At 49.8% G+C, this 20,730-nt stretch overlaps 1 protein-coding gene across 8 annotated transcripts in view; it reads left to right on the plus strand.

The window, feature by feature from the left end:
• LOC146829749 (class I histocompatibility antigen, Gogo-B*0103 alpha chain-like) overlaps window positions 1-20,730 on the plus strand; it is a 579,784-nt gene that overhangs the window by 17,268 nt on the left and 541,786 nt on the right. For 4 of the 8 annotated variants that reach the window (XR_014962293.1, XM_085608476.1, XM_085608474.1 and 1 more), the window contains exon 2: window positions 19,296-20,336. The exons of the other annotated variants lie outside the window; for them this stretch is intronic. Coding sequence is in view for 3 of the 4 variants with exons in the window: in XM_085608476.1 (XP_085464602.1) it covers window positions 20,261-20,336 (76 nt within the window). In the remaining variant the exon portion in view is untranslated. The remainder of the gene's footprint in view (window positions 1-19,295; window positions 20,337-20,730) is intronic. 8 annotated transcript variants of the gene reach the window in all.

The raw sequence follows: 20,730 nt of genomic DNA on the forward strand, positions 1-20,730 counted from the left end.
ATAGATATAAAAGCACAGAGCTCCTTTTGTATCTAGGCCCTGTAGCCTGTCTTCCTCCTTGGTGGGGCGAAGAAACCCGGCAAGGTGATAGACTGACCTATGTGGAAAGGCGTGATGACTTTTAGGATGAACGTCGCTTCAGTATGTAGGTCTAATTTGTCTGCAAAGAAGGTAGTATATGGCTAGTACGTGTAATTCACTCACGCGATGAGCTAACATTGTCACTATGAGGTATGCCATCTTCAAGGCGAGTCATTAGAGAGAACAGCTGCATTGGCTCAGACTGCGCGCCCAAGAAAGAAGTAAAAACCAGATTGAGGTTCCACTGCGGCATCACAAATGGTGTTGGTGGGAACATATGGGTCAGTCCTTTCAGAAAACACATCACAAGAGATGATTTAGATGAGATGGCGGATCAGGCAGACGCAAGAAGGGTGACAGAGCTGATCAATAACCTTAAGCTGTTGCCGCATCAAGGACTTGCTGGGCTAAAGATAAGCAAAATGACAAAATATCAGACAGCTGTGCCTGAACCAGACTAGAGACCTCCTCCAGAATCACGAATAAATTGTTTTAGTCGAGAGGCACCTAGCTGCCAAGATGACATTCCTTACTTCGAAAGGCAGATCAAACGCTGTTGACTGTCGCTTTTCAGTCTCCAAGCATGGAGGTGTAGATTGTACAGGATCCGGTGCAGGACCCTGCCCCGCTGCTGCCACAGAAGCTCCTCCTGAAAAAGCAGCCTTATCGGAGAACAAATACTCATAGCCGGAAGTTCTGTGCACCGCACTCTTCTCGACCAGTCCGAGGCCACGAGGATCACTTGGGCTGGTCACTACTGGTCTTTTTCAGAATTTGGGCTGGAGAGGCAGATGTGGGAAGGTATTTAGGAGTCCAACATCCAATCATGTGAAATACGACTCCGAGTGAGAACTTCCTTCGGAGCTCCACTGCGCATGCATTTGGACACAGCACGTTCTCTGTGGTGGAGAAGGGATTGAGCCAGGGTTCTCCTCTTTGCTGGAATACACCCTCTGCTATCTCTGAGTGCAGCTGCCATGTGTGATCTTCTAGTCAGCGCATGCTTAGTTCATCCGCTCTAGCTTTTAAAGATCCTACTGGGTGCTGTACCACCAGGACGATGCCCTGACGATTCAGCCACTTCCAAAGGTTCAGAGCCTCTTGGGTGCAAGACGCACAAACCCCTCCACTGTTCCGCGTGGCAGTGGTGGTGTTGTCTGTGAGAACCTGTGCCCATCCCCCCTTGGTGGAAGGGAGGAGAGAATTCAATGCAAAGCAAATCGTCTGCAACTCCAGCAAGTTGATGTGGAGTCAGGTTTCTGCTGGAGACTAGCATCCTCTGATCTCGCCACTGCGTCCACTGAGACTTCAGATCCCACAGCAGAGTCTACATGTGCCACCTGACGTGTTCCACAAGCAGGATGCAAGAGGCCAGGAAGCCTCGGAGCAGCTCCCACTGAGACTTCAGATCCCACTGCGGAGCCTACGTGTGCCACCTGACGTGTTTCACAAGCTGGATGCAGGAGGCCAGGAAGCCTCGGAGCAGCTCCCACTGAGACCTCAGATCCCACTGCAGAGCCTACATGTGCCACCTGATGTGTTTCACAAGCAGGATGCAGGAGGCCAGGAAGCCTCGGAGCAGCTCCCACTGAGACCTCAGATCCCACTGCGGAGCCTACGTGTGCCATCTGACGTGTTTCACAAGCAGGATGCAGGAGGCCAGGAAGCCTCGGAGCAGCTCCCACTGCGACTTCAGATCCCACTGCGGAGCCTACATGTGTCAACCTGACGTGTTTCATAAGCAGGATGCAGGAGGCCAGGAAGCCTCGGAGCAGCACCCACTGAGACTTCAGATCCCACAGCAGAGCCTACATGTGCCACCTGACGTGTTTCACAAGCAGAATGCAGAAGACCAGGAAGCCTCAGAGCAGCTCCCACTGAGACTACAGATCCCACTGCGGAGCCTACTTGTGGCACCTGACGTGTTTCAGAAGCAGGATGCAGGAGGCCAGGAAGCCTCGGAGCAGCTCCCACTGAGACTTCAGATCCCACTGGAGAGCCTACATGTGCCACCTGACGTGTTTCACAAGCAGGATGCAGGAGGCTAGGAAGCCTCGGAGCAGCGTCCACTGAGACCTCAGATCCCACGGCAGAGCCTACATGTGCCACCTGATGTGTTTCATAAGCAGGATGCAGGAGGCCAGGAAGCCTCGGAGCAGCTCCCACTGAGACTTCAGATCCCACTGGAGAGCCTACATGTGCCACCTGACGTGTTTCACAAGCAGGATGCAGGAGGCTAGGAAGCCTCGGAGCAGCGTCCACTGAGACCTCAGATCCCACGGCAGAGCCTACATGTGCCACCTGACGTGTTTCATAAGCAGGATGCAGGAGGCCAGGAAGCCTCGGAGCAGCTCCCACTGAGACTTCAGATCCCACTGCAGAGCCTACATGTGCCAAGTGACGTGTTTCATAAGCAGGATGCAGGCGGCCAGTAAGCCTCGGAGCAGCTCCCACTGAGACTTCAGATCCCTCTGCAGAGTCTACATGTGCCACCTGACGTGTTTCATAAGCAGGAGGCCAGGAAGCCTCGGAGCAGCTCCCACTGAGACTTCACATCCCCCTTCAGAGCCTATATGTGCCACCTGACGTGTTTCATAAGCAGGATGCAGGAGGCCAGGAAGCCTCGGAGCAGCGTCCACTGAGACCTCAGATCCCACTGCGGAGCCTACATGTGCCACCTGACGTGTTTCACAAGCAGGATGCAGGAGGCCAGGATACCTCGGAGCAGCTTCCACTGAGACTTCAGATCCCACAGCAGAGCATACATGTGCCACCTGACGTGTTTCATAAGCAGGATGCAGGAGGCCAGGAAGCCTCGGAGCAGCGTCCACTGAGACCTCAGATCCCACTGCGGAGCCTACATGTGCCACCTGACGTGTTTCACAAGCAGGATGCAGGAGGCCAGGATTCCTTGGAGCAGCTTCCACTGAGACTTCAGATCCCACAGCAGAGCCTACATGTGCCACCTGACGTGATACTCAGAAGGATGCAGGAGGCCAGGAAGCCTCAGTGCTGAGCCCACTGAGACTTCAGATCCCACTGCAGAGCCTACATGTGACACCTGACGTGTTTCATAAGCAGGATGGAGGAGGCCAACAAGCCTCGGAGCAGCTCCCACTGAGACTTCAGATCCCACTGCGGAGCCTACGTGTGCCACCTGACATGTTTCACAAGCAGGATGCAGGAGACCAGGAAGCCTCGGAGCAGCGTCCACTGAGACCTCAGATCCCACAGCAGAGCCTACATGTGCCACCTGACGTGTTTCACAAGCAGGATGCAGGAGGCCAGGAAGCCTCAGAGCAGCTCCCACTGGGACTTCAGATCCCGCTGCAGAGCCTACATGTGCCACCGGACGTGTTTCATAAGCAGGATGAAGGAGGCCAGGAAGCCTCGGAGCAGCGTCCACTGAGACCTCAGATCCCACTGCAGAGCCTACATGTGCCACGTGACGTGTTTCACAAGCAGGATGCAGGAGGCCAGGAAGCCTCGGAGCAGCTCCCACTGAGACTTCAGATACCACTGCAGAGCCTACATGTGCCACCTGACGTGTTTCACAAGCAGGATGCAGGAGGCCAGGAAGCCTCGGAGCAGCTCCCACTGAGACTTCAGATCCCACTGCGGAGCCTACATGTGCCACCGGACGTGTTTCATAAGCAGGATGAAGGAGGCCAGGAAGCCTCAGAGCAGCTCCCACTGGGACTTCAGATCCCGCTGCAGAGCCTACATGTGCCACCGGACGTGTTTCATAAGCAGGATGAAGGAGGCCAGGAAGCCTCGGAGCAGCTCCCACTGAGACTTCAGATACCACTGCAGAGCCTACATGTGCCACCTGACGTGTTTCACAAGCAGGATGCAGGAGGCCAGGAAGCCTCGGAGCAGCTCCCACTGAGACTTCAGATACCACTGCAGAGCCTACATGTGCCACCTGACGTGTTTCACAAGCAGGATGCAGGAGGCCAGGAAACCTCAGAGCAGCTCCCACTGAGACCTCAGATCCCACTGCGGAGCCTACGTGTGCCACCTGACGTGTTTCATAAGCAGGATGCAGGAGACCAGGAAGCCTCGGAGCAGCTCCCACTGAGACTTCAGATCCCACTGCGGAGCCTACGTGTGCCACCTGACGTGTTTCATAAGCAGGATGCAGGAGACCAGGAAGCCTCGGAGCAGCTCCCACTGAGTCTTCAGATCCCACTGCGGAGCCTACATGTGCCACCTGATGTGTTTCATAAGCAGGATGCAGGAGGCCAGAAAGCCTCGGAGCAGCGTCCACTGAGACCTCAGATCCCACTGCGGAGCCTATATGTGCCACCTGACGTGTTTCATAAGCAGGATGCAGGAGGCCAGGAAGCCTCGGAGCAGCTCCCACTGAGACCTCAGATCCCACTGCGGAGCCTACATGTACCACCTGACGTGTTTCATATGCAGGAGACCAGGAAGCCTCGGAGCAGCTCCCACTGAGACTTCAGATCCCACTGCAGAGCCTACATGTGCCACCTTATGTGTTTCACAAGCAGGATGCAGGAGGCCAGGAAGCCTCGGAGCAGCTCCCACTGAGACTTCAGATCCCACTGCGGAGCCTACGTATGCCACCTGACGTGTTTCATAAGCAGGATGCAGGAGGCCAGGAAGCCTCGGAGCAGCGTCCACTGAGACCTCAGATCCCACTGCAGAGCCTACATGTGCCACCTGACGTGTTTCACAAGCAGGATGCAGGAGGGCAGGAAGCCTCGGCGCAGCTCCCACTGAGACTTCAGATCCCACTGCAGAGCCTACATGTGCCACGTAACGTGTTTCACAAGCAGGATGCAGGAGACCAGGAAGCCTCGGAGCAGCTCCCACTGAGACTTCAGATCCCACTGCAGAGCCTACGTGCCACCTGACGTGTTTCACAAGCAGGATGCAGGAGGCCAGGAAGCCTCGGAGCAGCGTCTACTGAGACCTCAGATCCCACTGCAGAGCCTACATGTGCCACCTGACGTGTTTCATAAGCAGGATGCAGGAGGCCAGGAAGCCTCGGAGCAGCTCCCACTGAGACTTCAGATCCCACTGCAGAGCCTACATGTGCCACGTGGCGTGTTTCACAAGCAGGATGCAGGAGGCCAGGAAGCCTCGGAGCACCTCCCACTGAGACTTCAGATCCCACAGCAGAGCCTACATGTGCCACCTGACGTGTTTCATAAGCAGGATGCAGGAGGCCAGGAAGCCTCGGAGCAGCGTCCACTGAGACCTCAGATCCCACTGCGGAGCCTACGTGTGCCACCTGACGTGTTTCATAAGCAGGATGCAGGAGGCCAGGAAGCCTCGGAGCAGCTCCCACTGAGACTTCAGATCCCACTGCGGAGCCTACATGTGCCACCTGACGTGTTTCACAAGCAGGATGCAGGAGGCCAGGAAGCCTCGGAGCAGCTTCCACTGAGACTTCAGATCCCACTGCAGAGCCTACATGTGCCACCAAACGTGTTTCAAAAGCAGGATGCAGGAGGCCAGGAAGCCTCAGAGCAGCTCCCACTGAGACCTCAGATCCCACTGCGGACCCTACATGTGCCACCTGACGTGTTTCACAAGCAGGATGCAGGAGGCCAGGAAGGCTCGGAGTAGCTCCCACTGAGACTTCAGATCCCACAGCAGAGCCTGCATGTGCCACCTAACGTGTTTCTCAGCAGGATGCAGGAGGCCAGGAAGCCTCAGTGCTGAGCCCACTGAGACTTCAGATCCCACTGCAGAGCCTACATGTGCAACCTGACGTGTTTCATAAGCGGGATGCAGGAGGCCAGGAAGCCTCGGAGCAGCTCCCAGTGAGACTTCAGATCCCACTGCAGAGCCTACATGCCACCTGACGTGTTTCATAAGCAGGAGGCCATCAAGCCTCGGAGCATCTCCCACTGAGACTTCAGATCCCACTGTGGAGCCTACATGTGCCACCTGATGTGTTTCACAAGCAGGATGCAGGAGGCCAAGAAGCCTCAGTGCTGAGCCCACTGAGACTTCAGATCCCACTGCAGAGCCTACATGTGACACCTGACGTGTTTCATATGCAGGAGGCCATCAAGCCTCGGAGCATCTCCCACTGAGACTTCAGATCCCACTGTGGAGCCAACATGTGCCACCTGACGTGTTTCATAAGCAGGAGGCCAGGAAGCCTCGGAGCAGCTCCCACTGAGACTTCAGATCCCACTGCAGAGCCTACATGTGACACCTGACGTGTTTCATAAGCGAGATGCAGGAGGCCAGGAAGCCTCGTAGCAGCTCCCACTGAGACTTCAGATCCCACCGCAGTGCCTACATGTGCCACCTGACGTGTTTCATAAGCAGGATGCAGGCGGACAGGAAGCCTCAGAGCTGCTCCCACTGAGACCCAGGTCAAGGATTGAAACATTTGAATCATAACCTGAATGTCTTGGAGACATTGAGGCAGAGGGAAGGCTCAGAACTGCACCATGTCCAGGATGGGTCCAGTGAAGGGCAACCTCTGTGAAGGAGTCAGGTGTAACTTCGGCACATTGATGTTAAACCATGGCAATGTCAGAAAGTCAGCCATTGTCTTGAGATGGTCCACGACCCTGAGGCGAGCTCGCCTTCATCAACCACGTGAGGTGCACTAGTAAGACTAAAGGGAAGCACGGACAACTGAAAGTGCACGTGGCCCACCTGAAACCACAGTGAACACCTGTGCAGCTCCAGGACCAGGATATGGAAATATGCGTCCTTCAAATCCAGCATCGTGAACTTGTCCTTCTTGAGGAAGTTCAGAGAGCGAAGGTTGAGGATCGGGCGGAGTCTTACGTTCTTCGGCACCAGGAAGAAAGCAGAGTAACAAGAAGTGCTGACCTCTGCTGCTGGCACCCTCTCTAAAGATTCCTTTTCCAAGAGAGTCTGAACTTCCTGTCGCCGAACGGACAAGTGATACTCTGAGAGGAGTAGAGAGGAAGGGGCTGTATCCATTTTGAAGGATTTGCAGCACCATTAACTGTGGAGGTAAAAGGTGATCCTACCTCCTGCAAGGCAAAGAAAGCAGATTTATGAGGGAAGGGGCAGATGATCGGGTAGTTTGTTGCCTCTTAGGGTCTGGTCTCTGGCAGATAAATTCCCAACGTCCACCCTGAAAGGCTTCGGAGGTCTGCTGCTGCTGAGGTGAGGTCTGGTGAGGCCTCTGTTGGAACATGTTGGAACTCTCTTCCAAAGCCTCGAAAGGAGTGAGATCGCTGTGGGAGCTGGCACATAGGCCAGTCCAAGGGTGCGCGCTGTGGCCTTGATCTCTTTGAAGTGCTCCAAGGTTGCGTCCACCTTGTCTTGAAAGAGATGGGCCATCAAATGGAATGTCCATCAGGGATTGTTGTCTGTCGTAACAGAACCTGGAACGTATCCAAGCGTGACTCCTGGGTACCACACTAGTCTTAACTTCCCTACCCAAACAGTGAGTAGTGTCCATGGCCGAGCAAATGATATACTTCGCTGCATCCTGGCCTTCATGGATATCATGCTGGAGGTTGGTTCTAAGGTCCACCGGGATGGCTGGCAGGTTCTCCGCTACCGTATCTCATTATGCATGTGAATAGCAACCCAGGAGGCAGCTGGCATTGGCAGTACGTAAGGCAGAGCTGCCGGAGGATAACATGTTTCTCAAAAGTCCTAATGCCCTTCCATACTGGTGAGGTGGCCGGACGCAAATGTGGTCTAAGCCTTCTTGGACCACTAGACTTTCCGGGGTGGGATATTCTAGGAGTAAATCAGGGTCTACCGGAGCAGGTCTGTGTCTTCTCGCTATCTGCCAGTTCACTGGGGACAAGATCTTGGTTTCGCCCAGGTGCCCAGCAGTGCGGGCCTCATGGAAGGGCAGAAGAGGTTCCTGTGAGGTCTGCCCTGGCTACAGAACCTCTGTGAGGACATTTGTTTTGACCTCCTGGTGGAGAGGCACAGTTGGCGTCAGGGAGGAGTCCGCTGGCGAGTGCGCGACTAGAGGCTCCCTGGGATCCTTAGAGCATGTAGGAGCTGCAGAGGGATCCAGTTGGGGCCACAAATCTGCAGCGTAGCTTCCTTGAAGGGCTGGATCTGCTGCGGCATCACCGATGGATCTGGGAAATTGGGTTGGATCGGGCCTAAAGCTGGTGTCGGCTTTGAGGCTGGAGACAGAGTCTGCGACTGAGAGGTACCTTCGACGCCATGCGACTGCTCATGGTGGGAGTGGCGTGATGAGAGAGAGGCATGCCGTGTCTTCTTAAGCTTCTTCTTCGACTTACCTGATAACTTCAAACAAGATGAAGAGCTCTCATGGGATGTGCCTCGGGAACAAGAACGCGTCCATGCCCTCGGCTTCCAATGGGACAGGGCCTTTTCAAGCCTTTTTGTTTGATGTTCCACGGCGTAGAGCTTGGCCTTGTGGTCCTGAATGACCTTCCAACTCATCCAAACTCATTTGACACAACACTGAGTCCGGTGAGGAACCAAAACACCAGCGGCAGACCATGCGAAGATCTGTTTGTGGCAATCCTTGCGAGGTTTGATTCCTGTCGTTTTGGGGGGAGACAGAAGTGTCACCTATGGCAGGTTTAGCTATAATCTGAAGGGTAAGTTTCTGGGTTTGTTGCACATTTTACACCTCGACCTAAGGAAGAGGTACTCGAGGCACTTGAAGCCTTTGCTGAATGAATTGCGCGTCCATTTTTGTAAAGAGCCATTAGAACTATGTAAAGACGCGAGCACTGAGAGCGCGGAAGCCTAGAACAGCCTTCACACAACATTGTTGTAATTACTTGAGAACTGAATAAAGTATTTTTGTAATTAGTATTTCCCTTTCATGGTATTTATTTTTTTGTATACAAGACATCTTGTTCCAACACGGGACCCAAGTCGAAAGGGTGAGAGACCCCTCAAGAAAGTGAGAGAAGATTTTGGGCCCCCCTCAACATTTCTCACAATTGTTCTATTAAACTGGCAATTTTAAAATATGTCTAGACATATTTAAGCATTGCAGGTAAGTTCTGTTACCGTTTTAAAAATGCGATCAAATGCATGATTGCCAAACCTACTATTCCGGCCTTGCAGACCTTACTAACGTGTGAAAGTATACACAGTGTGATTATTAGAAATAGGGGTGGGGGTTTTGAACAGTATTTGCAGTCCCTCCGCTTTTGACACCTTCTCCCAGCCAGGATATAAATGACAAAAGATGTTAGTGATGGCCCATTGCAGAGCTGCTTACTGCCGCTCACCCCCCCTGCCTGCTGAAAACAAAGAGCTGCTATCAGCATAATGCTTCGATTGGCTAGAGTCTGGCGCCCCCCACCACGGATCACGTGAGGCCCCCCTAGGAGGGCCTGACCCCCAGTTGGAAGACCCCTGCACTAGGGTATCCCACACCTGGGGGTAGACTCCCAAACGAATACACACATAGGTGCACCCTGCCTAAGACAACTAAAAGTTTTTTTTTGTCAGACCCTCACCCAGTCTGTTAGTGGCATGCTTCATCATCGGGTCTCATCCTGGTGCCAAAAAAAACAGGATCCGGCCATATTCCAGGGAGCACTTTGGATATTATCACAGCCAGTGTCTTGGACTTAAATAAAATTACCTTGAGTAACCTAGGTATCACTTTAATGTTGGTTGTTCAGGTAGGTCTAAAACCCAATACTCTGGTAAGATAGGGACATGATAGCCCTTTACCCTATTAATTTGTCGACATGTTTCGACCCTATTTCTATTGGCTTTTTGGGTCCAGGGCTTACGTCAGGAGTAGCAGGATGCCCCGGAATTAATCTCATGTCAACCTATCTAATCCGAAGGGACACACAACATGTAACATATAAACATGCCATTGTAGGGTCTGCTCTTCCTATTGTGGAGACTGTTTGTTTTGATTCGTTTGGAGACAAGAAAATGCATTCAGCATAGAAGAGGGACTAAGGTTCCCTCTTTTGTATGCAGATTATCTTTCATACATGATACGTCGCTGGATAACAAGTTGTGCAAATCATTCATGAAACGACCATCTTAGCTCTCGTCCTGTTAAACATATCTCAAGTTAGCACCAGAATCCACGGAAAGGGACAGCTGCTGTGACAGAACAATCAAAAGCTCTCATTTTTTACATGGTCAGGTTTGTGAGGCACAAGTGAGCTGAGGACAAACTGTGACAAAACACTGCAGAACAAGCATGATCGTGTGAATGAGTGTCCATCCATAGCCCACATGAGGTCTCTTTGTGTTTACTTTATTCACCCTAAATTGGCAGCGTTACTTGTTCACCTTGCCACTGGATTCAAGCTAGCCTGGCTGATGAGGGGTGTTACCTAGAAACCTGCCCCAGGATGCTTGTTTCCAGTCCAGGGAAGACCTGGCTTGGCAGTTCGGACTGGACTGTTCCCATGAGGAACAGGGTCAAGACTGATTTGCATACGCCTGGGTCTAAACTGGGGTGGCGAAGTGAGCCAAAGAACGATGATGGATTCAACCAAGATCTGTGACTGGGGGTGAGTGTCTGAAACGTTTCATCCATCATCTCCTTGTGTTTGCTTCTGTATTTACTGCATACAGAAACACACACAAAGACACACAGCTATATACATGTGTACACATATAAGTATACACGTAGTAACACACACGCATACATATTTACAGAAACACATACACACACAATCAGCCAGACAGTCGCACAAGTGCACGTACAGGCTGCACGCTCAAACAAGGCCTGTACCCATATACACATGCATGTGGACACAGATTTGTACATATATACACGCATAGGCACAAAAACCCACATACACACCGACATGCTCTAACATATATATACATATGTGCTCAAACATACATGCACATTCACACACAAGGGCTCGCAAACATAGCATCTGTACATGTACTTGAACATGTTGACGTCATCCCTGCCTAACCAGTTCTGTCTAACGTGAACAATTTAATATGGGTAGACAGGCCAGAAACTGTAGCCCCTGCCTTTTAATAGTCCTACCAGGTAGACAGGCCCCTCCCGCCCCACTAGTGAGGGGGGTTGTAGGGAAAGAGTTGCTGTTGCTGCACGGCTGACTGTACTTGCCTATATGCAGCATCCACACTGGGATTGCAGTCTTGGGAAGGATGCCAGTAAAGTTGCCTTTTAAAGTGCTGATGCTCAGAAAAGAAGTGCCAATCGTCTCGTCAAAAGAACTACAGTGCATGGTAAACATGCCAGTAATATGCAATAAAGGTACTGCATATAGGAAGGTGGAATCTGACTGCATGATTACCCCCATTTTTTAGGTCTCGCGCATAGTGTTGCAGTGCGAATCAATGCTCGCGCAGCGCGAGTCCTCTTGTATGGGGTTTAGAGAGCTACCCACACGCTCGTGATAGCGACGTGATTGCTTTCAGTGCCGCTTTTTTTCTTTAGTTTTGGTATAATCGCGGCACCCGCGCTTTACTTTTGATGTTATAAGTAAAGCGCGGGTGCCGCGATTATACCAAAAGTAAAGAAATAAAAAAAAAACATCTATTTCTTCACTTTTGGTATAATCGCGGCACCCGCGCTTTACTTTTAACATTAAAAGTAAAGCGTCGGTGCCGTGATGCTTGTTTCCCCATGCAAGAGAACATTCTGTGAGGGCATGGTTTACCCTTCAGCCTGGTTTCTCTGCCACTGCTGCAGTTTGGATGGTCCTCCCCCTAGCTAAGCAGACCCTCTCTCTTAGGCATCAGTTCCACTGTTAAGCGAGGTCTTTGCTGGTCCTTGTGTTTAAAAACTGCAGGAGGTCTGCTCACCTGAAAGCAACCCTACCTGGGTCACCCCCCCACATTGTCAGTGGGCCAGCCTGTGCATCTTGGCCATGTCTTGGTCTCCTAGCACAGACCACATCCTCCAACGCCCCGGGGGCAATGCCGTAAGTGCCTATGTGTGTCTTTGAGGTGGGTAAAGGGCTGCAAAAGTGCCTAGCCACACTTCACTAAATTGCAGATGCGTTACCAAATGCTAGAAGCACCATCCAGTGCATCAAACAAATCTCTGCGGCCCAAATATACCAAATGATTGTTGCCCAAATGTAAAATGATCAGAACCAGAGGCGGAAGCCCTCTTGGTATGAGTTTTTTCACCACCATCCTCAGGTTTTTGATCTTAAGGCCACTCAGGTGTACCACCACACGATGAATCCACTTTCTCTGGCATGCTCAACAAAGACGCCCGACTGATGCACCTCCTGGGCCCTCCATGTGCAGGTGTGCCCCAACACCAAAGCTTCACTAGGGTGCATAATACCTAGTGTACCTAATACAAGAGCTAGAGGAGGAAGATCATAACGTTACTACTGGTGGCCTTAATTAGACAGTGTGCAAGTGTGTATATTGTTTGTAGCACTCAGACTTCAGCGGCCTATCTTTTTAACCATGTGACCATCCAGCCCAGACCCTGCGTCCCTATATGGAATAAGTGAGCACTAAAGTTAGTCGGATCAACCCCTGCAGCAATTAAAGTCATCTTCAAGACTCTTGGAAACTGAAATTTAGACAGTGGCAATCCAGCCGCATGTAGAGATAGAGCCCCTCCCAGTCCATGTCGGCGAACCGCAATGTATTCTTGTACGGTCCGGACAGGGAAAAAGTCGGAGCCTAGTAAATGTAATGTCCTTACCCTGGCCCTCCTGGTCTGTATTATAAAATGGCAGCGTCGCAACCATGGATCTACCCGGCCAGCTGACCCCCCCATCGAGCAGGTGCCCACCATGCATGTCCTTTCTGGAACCTGCCAGTATCTCTTACTCTGAAGGCCCCAGAGAAGGCCAAACAGAAGGCTGCCTTGAACAGCCACACCTCAAAATCAGTCTGGCAAGCCGCTGGAAGCATAGAGACTGTAGCCCAAACGTCTTATATCTGTGGGTCTCTTCTCTCTTCACATCTCCCTCCAAGCCTTTGCCAACCCTTTAAGGGATTTTTAATCAAAAAGGGCCCTGATAATCGGTGTGAACCACAAATCGTTTTAAAGGATAGAGCTGCTGCATGCCATCTGGTGTTAGCCACAGAATGGCCTTCCTGCCTCAGAGTGAGTAACGCCACCCAAGACTCCTCGGAAAACACCCCTACCCTGACTTCTTGCCCCAGAAATGATACTAAGTGCTGAAATGCCGCCTTTTAGACCTTGGCGCTAAACTGACTGCCACAAGGCCTGTTAGGACAGGGCACCAAGCTTCCACAAATGGTCTGGGAATGTTGGTCTCTCTGCGGCTTCCTGGTAGAAGTCTCTGAACTCTGCAGCTAGAAGCAAGATAGAGGATCATCAGCGGTACTCAATACTCTTGGTACATGCTTAGCCATGGAAGGATGTTCTTTAAACCTAGCAGTATCTGCTCCTTGAGCAGTCTGAGCACCATCTTCTGGTTTGAAAACAAAAGTTTTAAACAAGCATTTGCAATGCAATAGGTCTTGCAAGACTTTGAGCTACTGGCATTGTAAATGACAAACTTTTTATCTATGTGTTGGTTTTGAAAACAGATAAATAAAAGGCATTGTCATTTACAATGCCAATAGCTTAAAACTTCACAAATGCGCGACCTATTGCATTGCAAATGCTTGCTTCCTGGTGTTTTGCTGGTTTTCGACTTAGTCTGACTGGGGTCCTGCTGATCAGGACCCCAGTCTATCTGCTTTCTCCCTAAATTGGCTGTGCATATACCTTAGGTACACCACAGATTGGATTCTGGGGTACCCTTATCAGTCCCTAGTATATGGTACACTATGTACCCAGGGCATAGGTACCCCAGAGGCCTCCCAGGGGCTGCAGCATGTATTATGCCACCCTTGAGAGGCCATTCAAACTGACACCACAGGTCTGCTACTGCAGCCTGTCTAAGGTGGTGCCTGCACCCCTTACGTAGATATAGGTTCACTATATCTATTCTAAACCACTGCACATATAAACCTATCAGTCACCCCTATGGCAGGCCTTAACAATCCTGAAGCCAGGGTGCTCGGTTTTGTGTGAGAGGGTGCTCATGCATGAGGTAGTCAAGGGTCTAGCATACTAGTATGTCTTCTAGGCCAGAAGCCAGTGGGCCTCTGACAACTAGATATGGCCATCTTTTAATCAAGCCCTCAAGCAGTGCGGTCCTCCTGGGGGCAACAATATGGAGACTGCCTGTAGCGCATAATGACAAATGGATCACAGAAGCATTAGACAGAACAGCCCCATGGACATCTAATGTACCAAAGAGACAGTCTAAATCCACACCATGGTTCAATGAAGAGTTAAAGTTAGCAAAGAAATCATGTAAGCGCATGGAACGAGTGTGGAGAAGAGATTTCTCAGTCCATGGGAAGGCCGAATATAAAGCCAGCCTAAATCTGTACCACGCCCTGATAAGAAGAACTTGAGAGGATTGAACAGGCAGAAAACTCTTCTAGAGAACTTTTTTCGATCTTTAAGGGCATCTCGTCTCTAGTAGTTCAGTGAACTCTTGTAATTTAATGGCAGATTTTTTTGCTGAGAAGGTAGCAAAAATCTATTCGACATTCTCAGACACAGGTACCACAGGGCGGGAGGAGAGGGTCAAGGTAGAGGACGCACACCGCCTCTCCAGATTTGATCTCTCCTCTTTAGAAGACCTGAAAATTGACAAGGTGGCGTAGGCACCTACCTAACCTAGTGGGAACTAAACTCTCTTGAGTTGGAGAAAGGGTGTGCTAGACCTGGGTGTGCTAGACTGACCTGCAAATATATACACTCTTTGGACTTCTGATTTTTATTTGATATGTAATATCATTGTGGCAGGCATGATCCCCACTAAAACGAACTCGTGTAATGTAACTTCCATCTGAATAATCACGGTCCAATTCATTGATGACTGGTGAACACTTTCCTGTGCTGCCAGTGTATATACACCCCCCCTCCCATTGGTTAACCGATTATGACTCTACAGACAGCATTCAGCTGCTGCCACCTCCCGCGCATGCCAACTACGTGCACGCTGCCAGTGAATACACCCCCCCTCCCATTGGTTAACCGATTATGACTCTACAGACCGCATTCAGCTGCTGCCACCTGCCGCGCACGCCAACTACGTGCACGCTGCCAGTGAATACACCCCCCTCCCATTGGTTAACCGATTACGACTCTACAGACAGCATTCAGCTGCTGCTACCTGCCGCGCACGCCAACTACGTGCACGCTGCCAGTGAATACACCCCCCCTCCCATTGGTTAACCGATTACGACTCTACAGACAGCATTCAGCTGCTGCCACCTGCCGCGCACGCCAACTACGTGCATGCTGCCAGTGAATACACCCCCCCTCCCATTGGTTAACCGATTACGACTCTACAGACAGCATTCAGCTGCTGCTACCTGCCGCGCACGCCAACTACGTGCCCGCTGCCAGTGAATACACCCCCCCTCCCATTGGTTAACCAATTATGACTCTACAGACCGCATTCAGCTGCTGCTACCTGTCGCGCACGCCAACTACGTGCCCGCTGCCAGTGAATACACCCCCCCTCCCATTGGTTAACCGATTATGACTCTACAGACCGCATTCAGCTGCTGCCACCTGCCGCGCACGCCAACTACGTGCACGCTGCCAGTGAATACACCCCCCCTCCCATTGGTTAACCGATTATAACTCTACAGACCGCATTCAGCTGCTGCCACCTCCCGCGCACGCCAACTACGTGCACGCTGCCAGTGAATACGCCCCCCTCCCATTGGTTAACCGACCATGAAGTTACAGACCGCATTCAGCTGCTGCCACTGGCCGCGCACGCTGACTACATGCACAACTTCCTGTAGCTTAGCTGGGTCAAGTACTTAACCACGAGATTGACAGTCGACTTCCAGACTGCAGCGATACTTGTGCGCCGCTCCAGGTAAGCGTTTGAATGCCATCCGCTTTCATGTTTTACCGCTTTGATTCATCACGAGTCTCGGCGCTAACTCCCCTCGCGTTCCTCTTACAGGATTGTTAACTGGCAAACCCTTGGGATTGGATTTTTACCTCACACGCTGGCCGATTGCTCCCACTACGGCCCGCCCATGACAATTGCTTAGGTTTGCTAAGTTTGCTACTCGCACTGTGCCTCCACGGTTGGTATGTTTGCCGATCATGATCCCTTAAACCCTGGCCACATCCATTGTTTTTACTTGTAGATCATCTAAGACTACAAGACACAAGGAACTCAGTTATCTAAGAATTTTCCTGATACTTGCTCGTGGGACAATTTTTTTGTACGTCCCTCTCTTCTCTAGTTTAGTTATCTGATCTGACTGTTGCAGATCCTTGTGCAGCCCTCAATCCACAAGGGACCTCCTAGGGGCACTTTTACACCCCCATGCCGGGTGAATAACTTGTTCAGCACTACCAGCGCTGCCTCACATTAGTTGGAACCACTTAGCATAATTAGAGCTTGCTCAGATTAGTTGGAACACAATTTTGATTACTTTCTTTAATACTTTCAGGCTGTCATCCCCTACCACCCATGTCCTGAAGAAGACCCACTATGACATTGTGGTAAATATTTCATTACCGGTACTATTTTTTATGCGGTAAAGTCTAGTAAGAATAACTCAGTAAATATAAGAGGCAGAATCCGTGGTATTAGAGGTTCTAAAAGGCTTTATTCCTTGACAAAGGAAATACAATTCGAATTGCAGGCTTCAAATTCCATCACCACGAAAGTTCAGGAAGGAAGGGCATACATTATTGACAGGTAATGGTATTTATATGGAAAGCATTACATTAAGACAGATGCAAGAGGCGTAACAGCTGAAAATACAGATAAAATAGGCATACGTAACTAAAAAAGGCGGACATATAGGCGTAACTTATAAAACGTCATTATACATGATGTCACAAGTGGGTGGATCCATAAGAGAATCCTACAATGTCAGCAGAAATATTTGGCAGAGATGCGCGCGCAGCCGCATGACGTGTGATTGACGTGCAACTAGAGGGTGAAGGGGACTTGACATTTAGCTCTTCATGTAGAGACAGAAGTCTGGGGGGTCATGTCAACCTAATCCCAAATCATATCTAATATCCTATGTTTAAAGAACTGTGTTATCCAAAAGGAAAGGTCTCTAGGATAGAATCTATTCTATACTGACTGTTAGTGCGTGTACAAGCGTCTAAGTGTCTACATGAGATGCGAGGGGGCAGGAATCTTCCATGGTAACAGGGGCTATGAATTACTTGCATGAGGACAGTGAGGCCTGGCCCTTAGCACGGTAGCTGGAAGAATGTTTACCTAAACTACTAGACAGGAATGCATCGGATGAGGAGCGAAGCAGATAATCTTGAAGGTGAAATACAGTTTTTGGCAGGCAACAGGCTGGATCGGGCACCGTTAGCCGCGCAGGGAGTAGGACAAAGTTCATGGATACAGATGCGGGCTCGGGCTGGAGCTTCCAGAGGCAGAAAGCAGGAAAGGCTTGATGGCAGAATTCAGGGCCTACTCGCCTGAATCTGTAAAATGTGGAAAGTGAACCACATAAAGTCGGTGGCCTTTCATACTTAGGAATGGAGTATCTGACCCATTCATGGCGGATCTGAAAGAGGACATGTTGACGGTGGACGCACATGTATTTGCGTCTTCAAAACTGGAACTGGAGGGAACATACATGTACTTATAGCATGCACATGGAGCCGTTGGGGTCTACGATAGGGGACATAACTGATCACAAAATTCATATTTCCTCATTCCCTCCTTGTCCCCTACGGACCCTCAGGAGATATCGATCTTCATCAATCCATCGATCTGTTCATAAAGCATCATTTGTTCTTCTTTCTTCTTCCGGGATCTTGAACGAAAACTTGGTTGTGGGATACATGATGTGGCACACAGACCACAAATCGCTGGCCCACATTGTAGGCATAAGCAGCAACTGAATAGTATGAGAAAGCCAATACCTAGGAAGGATAGGATCCTCCATCCCCAGGCTGACAACACGCCCCAGAACCAACCGGACCAAGTCCAGGTGCCTGGACTCTGGTGTATCTGGCTTATAATCTTATGAAGGCGGGTTATGGCTTTATATACTGACGGCGAATTTTCTGGTATGAAAATGCAGCAACTTGATCCGATGACCCTACAAGCTCCGCCCCTATCGGCCAGGATGACGTCAAGGACGAGACGATTTTGAAGCACAACAATCCGCATAGCAGACTGCTCTTCTGTTAAATTGCCTAAGGCGGAAGTAGTCTCGTTCACTACTGCTTCAAGGGTTCTAGTTAATCTACGTATCAGCTTACTATTAGTGACTGTACCTATATAGGGAAAGAAACCTTTATTGAAATCTGTGTATTGCTCCCATGCCGTTTCAGTGTAATCGACAATTGGGAGATCTCTCTGCTGTCTATTGTGTACTAAATGGGTATTTCTATGATAATCAGGAGGAGCTAGGAAAACAGGTGGCAGAAGGAATGCTATGTAACAGGTACCATCCCAATCTGGAGGTAGACGTATATATGCGGTCTGGCCACATATAAAGTAGGAATGACGGGAAGCTCTAAATGTAGACTTGCCTTGATCACTGAATTTTATTACAGTGGTGCATTTACTATGGCCCATGTGTATGGAACCATTCTTTTTTACACATAATTCCCCTTTAACTGGGAATACTGACATGGCGGGCAAGATTGTTGTAGCTTCAGATTCAACGTTCAGGATCATGAGGTTAAGTGTAAAATTACCTAATCCATATACTTCATTTTCTAGATCAGTTCCTGTTCTTTTGGGAAGTCCCTCCTTGTTAGGGTAGCAGACTTTAAGCAGAGCTAGGTTCAGGTTTCCCCATACCCAGTTGTCTTGATAAACTACGGAATTTGAATCTAGGGAATTGATCAAACTAAACCATGCTCCACAGGAGCCATTGTGTGTGAACGGATATGGAAAGAGGGGTAAAACTCCCTTATAGTTCTGATAGGGAGGGAGTCGGCCACATATCCAACAATTGGTAGCATTGCTGGTCCGGTGGGAATGATGTAACATACTAATGAATGTGTTGTTGCGCAGCGCAAATCTATAGGACAACTCATGCGGAGGTAATTCACTAAAAGAATGTTCAGCAGTAACATTGTAAGCACGTTTAGAAATAGGGTAATACATACGAAGTAATATGCTAGTTATAATGATCAGAAAACTTAGAAAAAACTAAATTAATAATGTTACTGTGCAGTGACTACGAAGTGATTTACAATACGCATGCCTTTTAAGCTGCATCTGTTGATTTCTTTCTCTATTCCGGTCTAGAGGATACATGTCAGAGACAAATTCAACCGATTCACCTTGGAGAGGACTTAAACAATCAAATTGTCTGACTTGCTAGACCTTAATTTCAGTTTATAAAGTTCCGTTTTCGTGGGTTCAACCAAGGGGAGCTTTGAGTCTGTCTGTGAGGGAATGCAGGGCTGAGTGTTCACACTGGACGGTAGTCCATAAAATTTCTTGATATGACTCGAGTGCAACCACCCTTTACGTCCCTCGATCTTCACGGCTGTCCTTGTTGCTAGTAGAACAAGTTTTGGCGATTTCCACCTAGGCTCCAGCTGGGTCTTCCTGTCGAAATTCCGTACCAGAACCAGGTCGCCTGGAACCACGTCATGGGGCTTCACCTCAGTATTATCGGGAAAAGCTGCAGCTACCTGTGAACTACAAGATTGTAGTGCAGACATCAAGGAAGCCAGGTAATCTGTCAGCATATTACAGTCAACATCAGTGATTTTGCGAGGTACAGGCGTCCCCCACATATTTGGTGGTCTACCGAAGATCACCTCGTACGGGGATAGCCCTGTTCGAGAATGTGCTACCATTCTCATGTAAAAGAGCGCAACTGGTAAGGCTACTATCCAATCGACACCTTTTTCTCTACATATTTTGGACAATCTAATTTTCAGAGTTTGATTATGGCGTTCCACGAGACCTGCTGCCTCGGGATGTCGGACACAGTGGAATTTCCATTGGTAGCCTAACAAAAGGGAAACATGTTTCATTAGTTCGGATGAGAATGGCTGGCCGTTATCTGAGTAGACAACACGTGGTAAACCGTACCGTGGGAAGAATTCTCGAACTAACTGTTTGGCAGTAGTCGGGGCAGTGTAATCTGAAACCGGGTAGGCTTCTGTCCAACGGGAAAGAGCACAGACAACTACGAGAACATATTTGAATCCTCGACATCGTTCCATCTGGATATAATCCATCTGGAGGACTTCAAAAGCATGATCGGGAGATTGAAATCCACCCTGTTCTACGGGGATGCTTTTACCTGGATTAAACTGACAACATATCATACAGGTACGAACTTTTTGTTTGGCTGCTGCTCGCAAGTGTTTGTTGAACCAAATGTGTTGAATACTGTCTAGCATAGCTTTTTCTCCTAGGTGCGCTGGACTATGTATTGTGTTAATGATGACTTGAACCATAGAGTCGGGAAGAAACCATATAGATTTTTCCTTCGTCATCCATCCTTGATCCGTTTGGATCCCTCCTAATTCAGTCCATTTCTTTATTTCTTCTGGTGTAGCATGTGTCTGTATGTCAATTACATCAAGGGCGGGATCCTTAACTGTCATGCAATGTGTTGGTGTCGGAACTATTGTCTTTGTCGTGTCAGTTGTGTGAGTCTGATTCTGAGCAGTCTGTTTAGCTGTTCTGTCAGCTAGGTCATTACCCTGAGAAATGATATCGG

This window comes from Triturus cristatus, chromosome 5_2 (assembly GCF_964204655.1).
Source record: "Triturus cristatus chromosome 5_2, aTriCri1.1, whole genome shotgun sequence".
Classification (NCBI taxonomy): domain Eukaryota; kingdom Metazoa; phylum Chordata; class Amphibia; order Caudata; family Salamandridae; genus Triturus; species Triturus cristatus.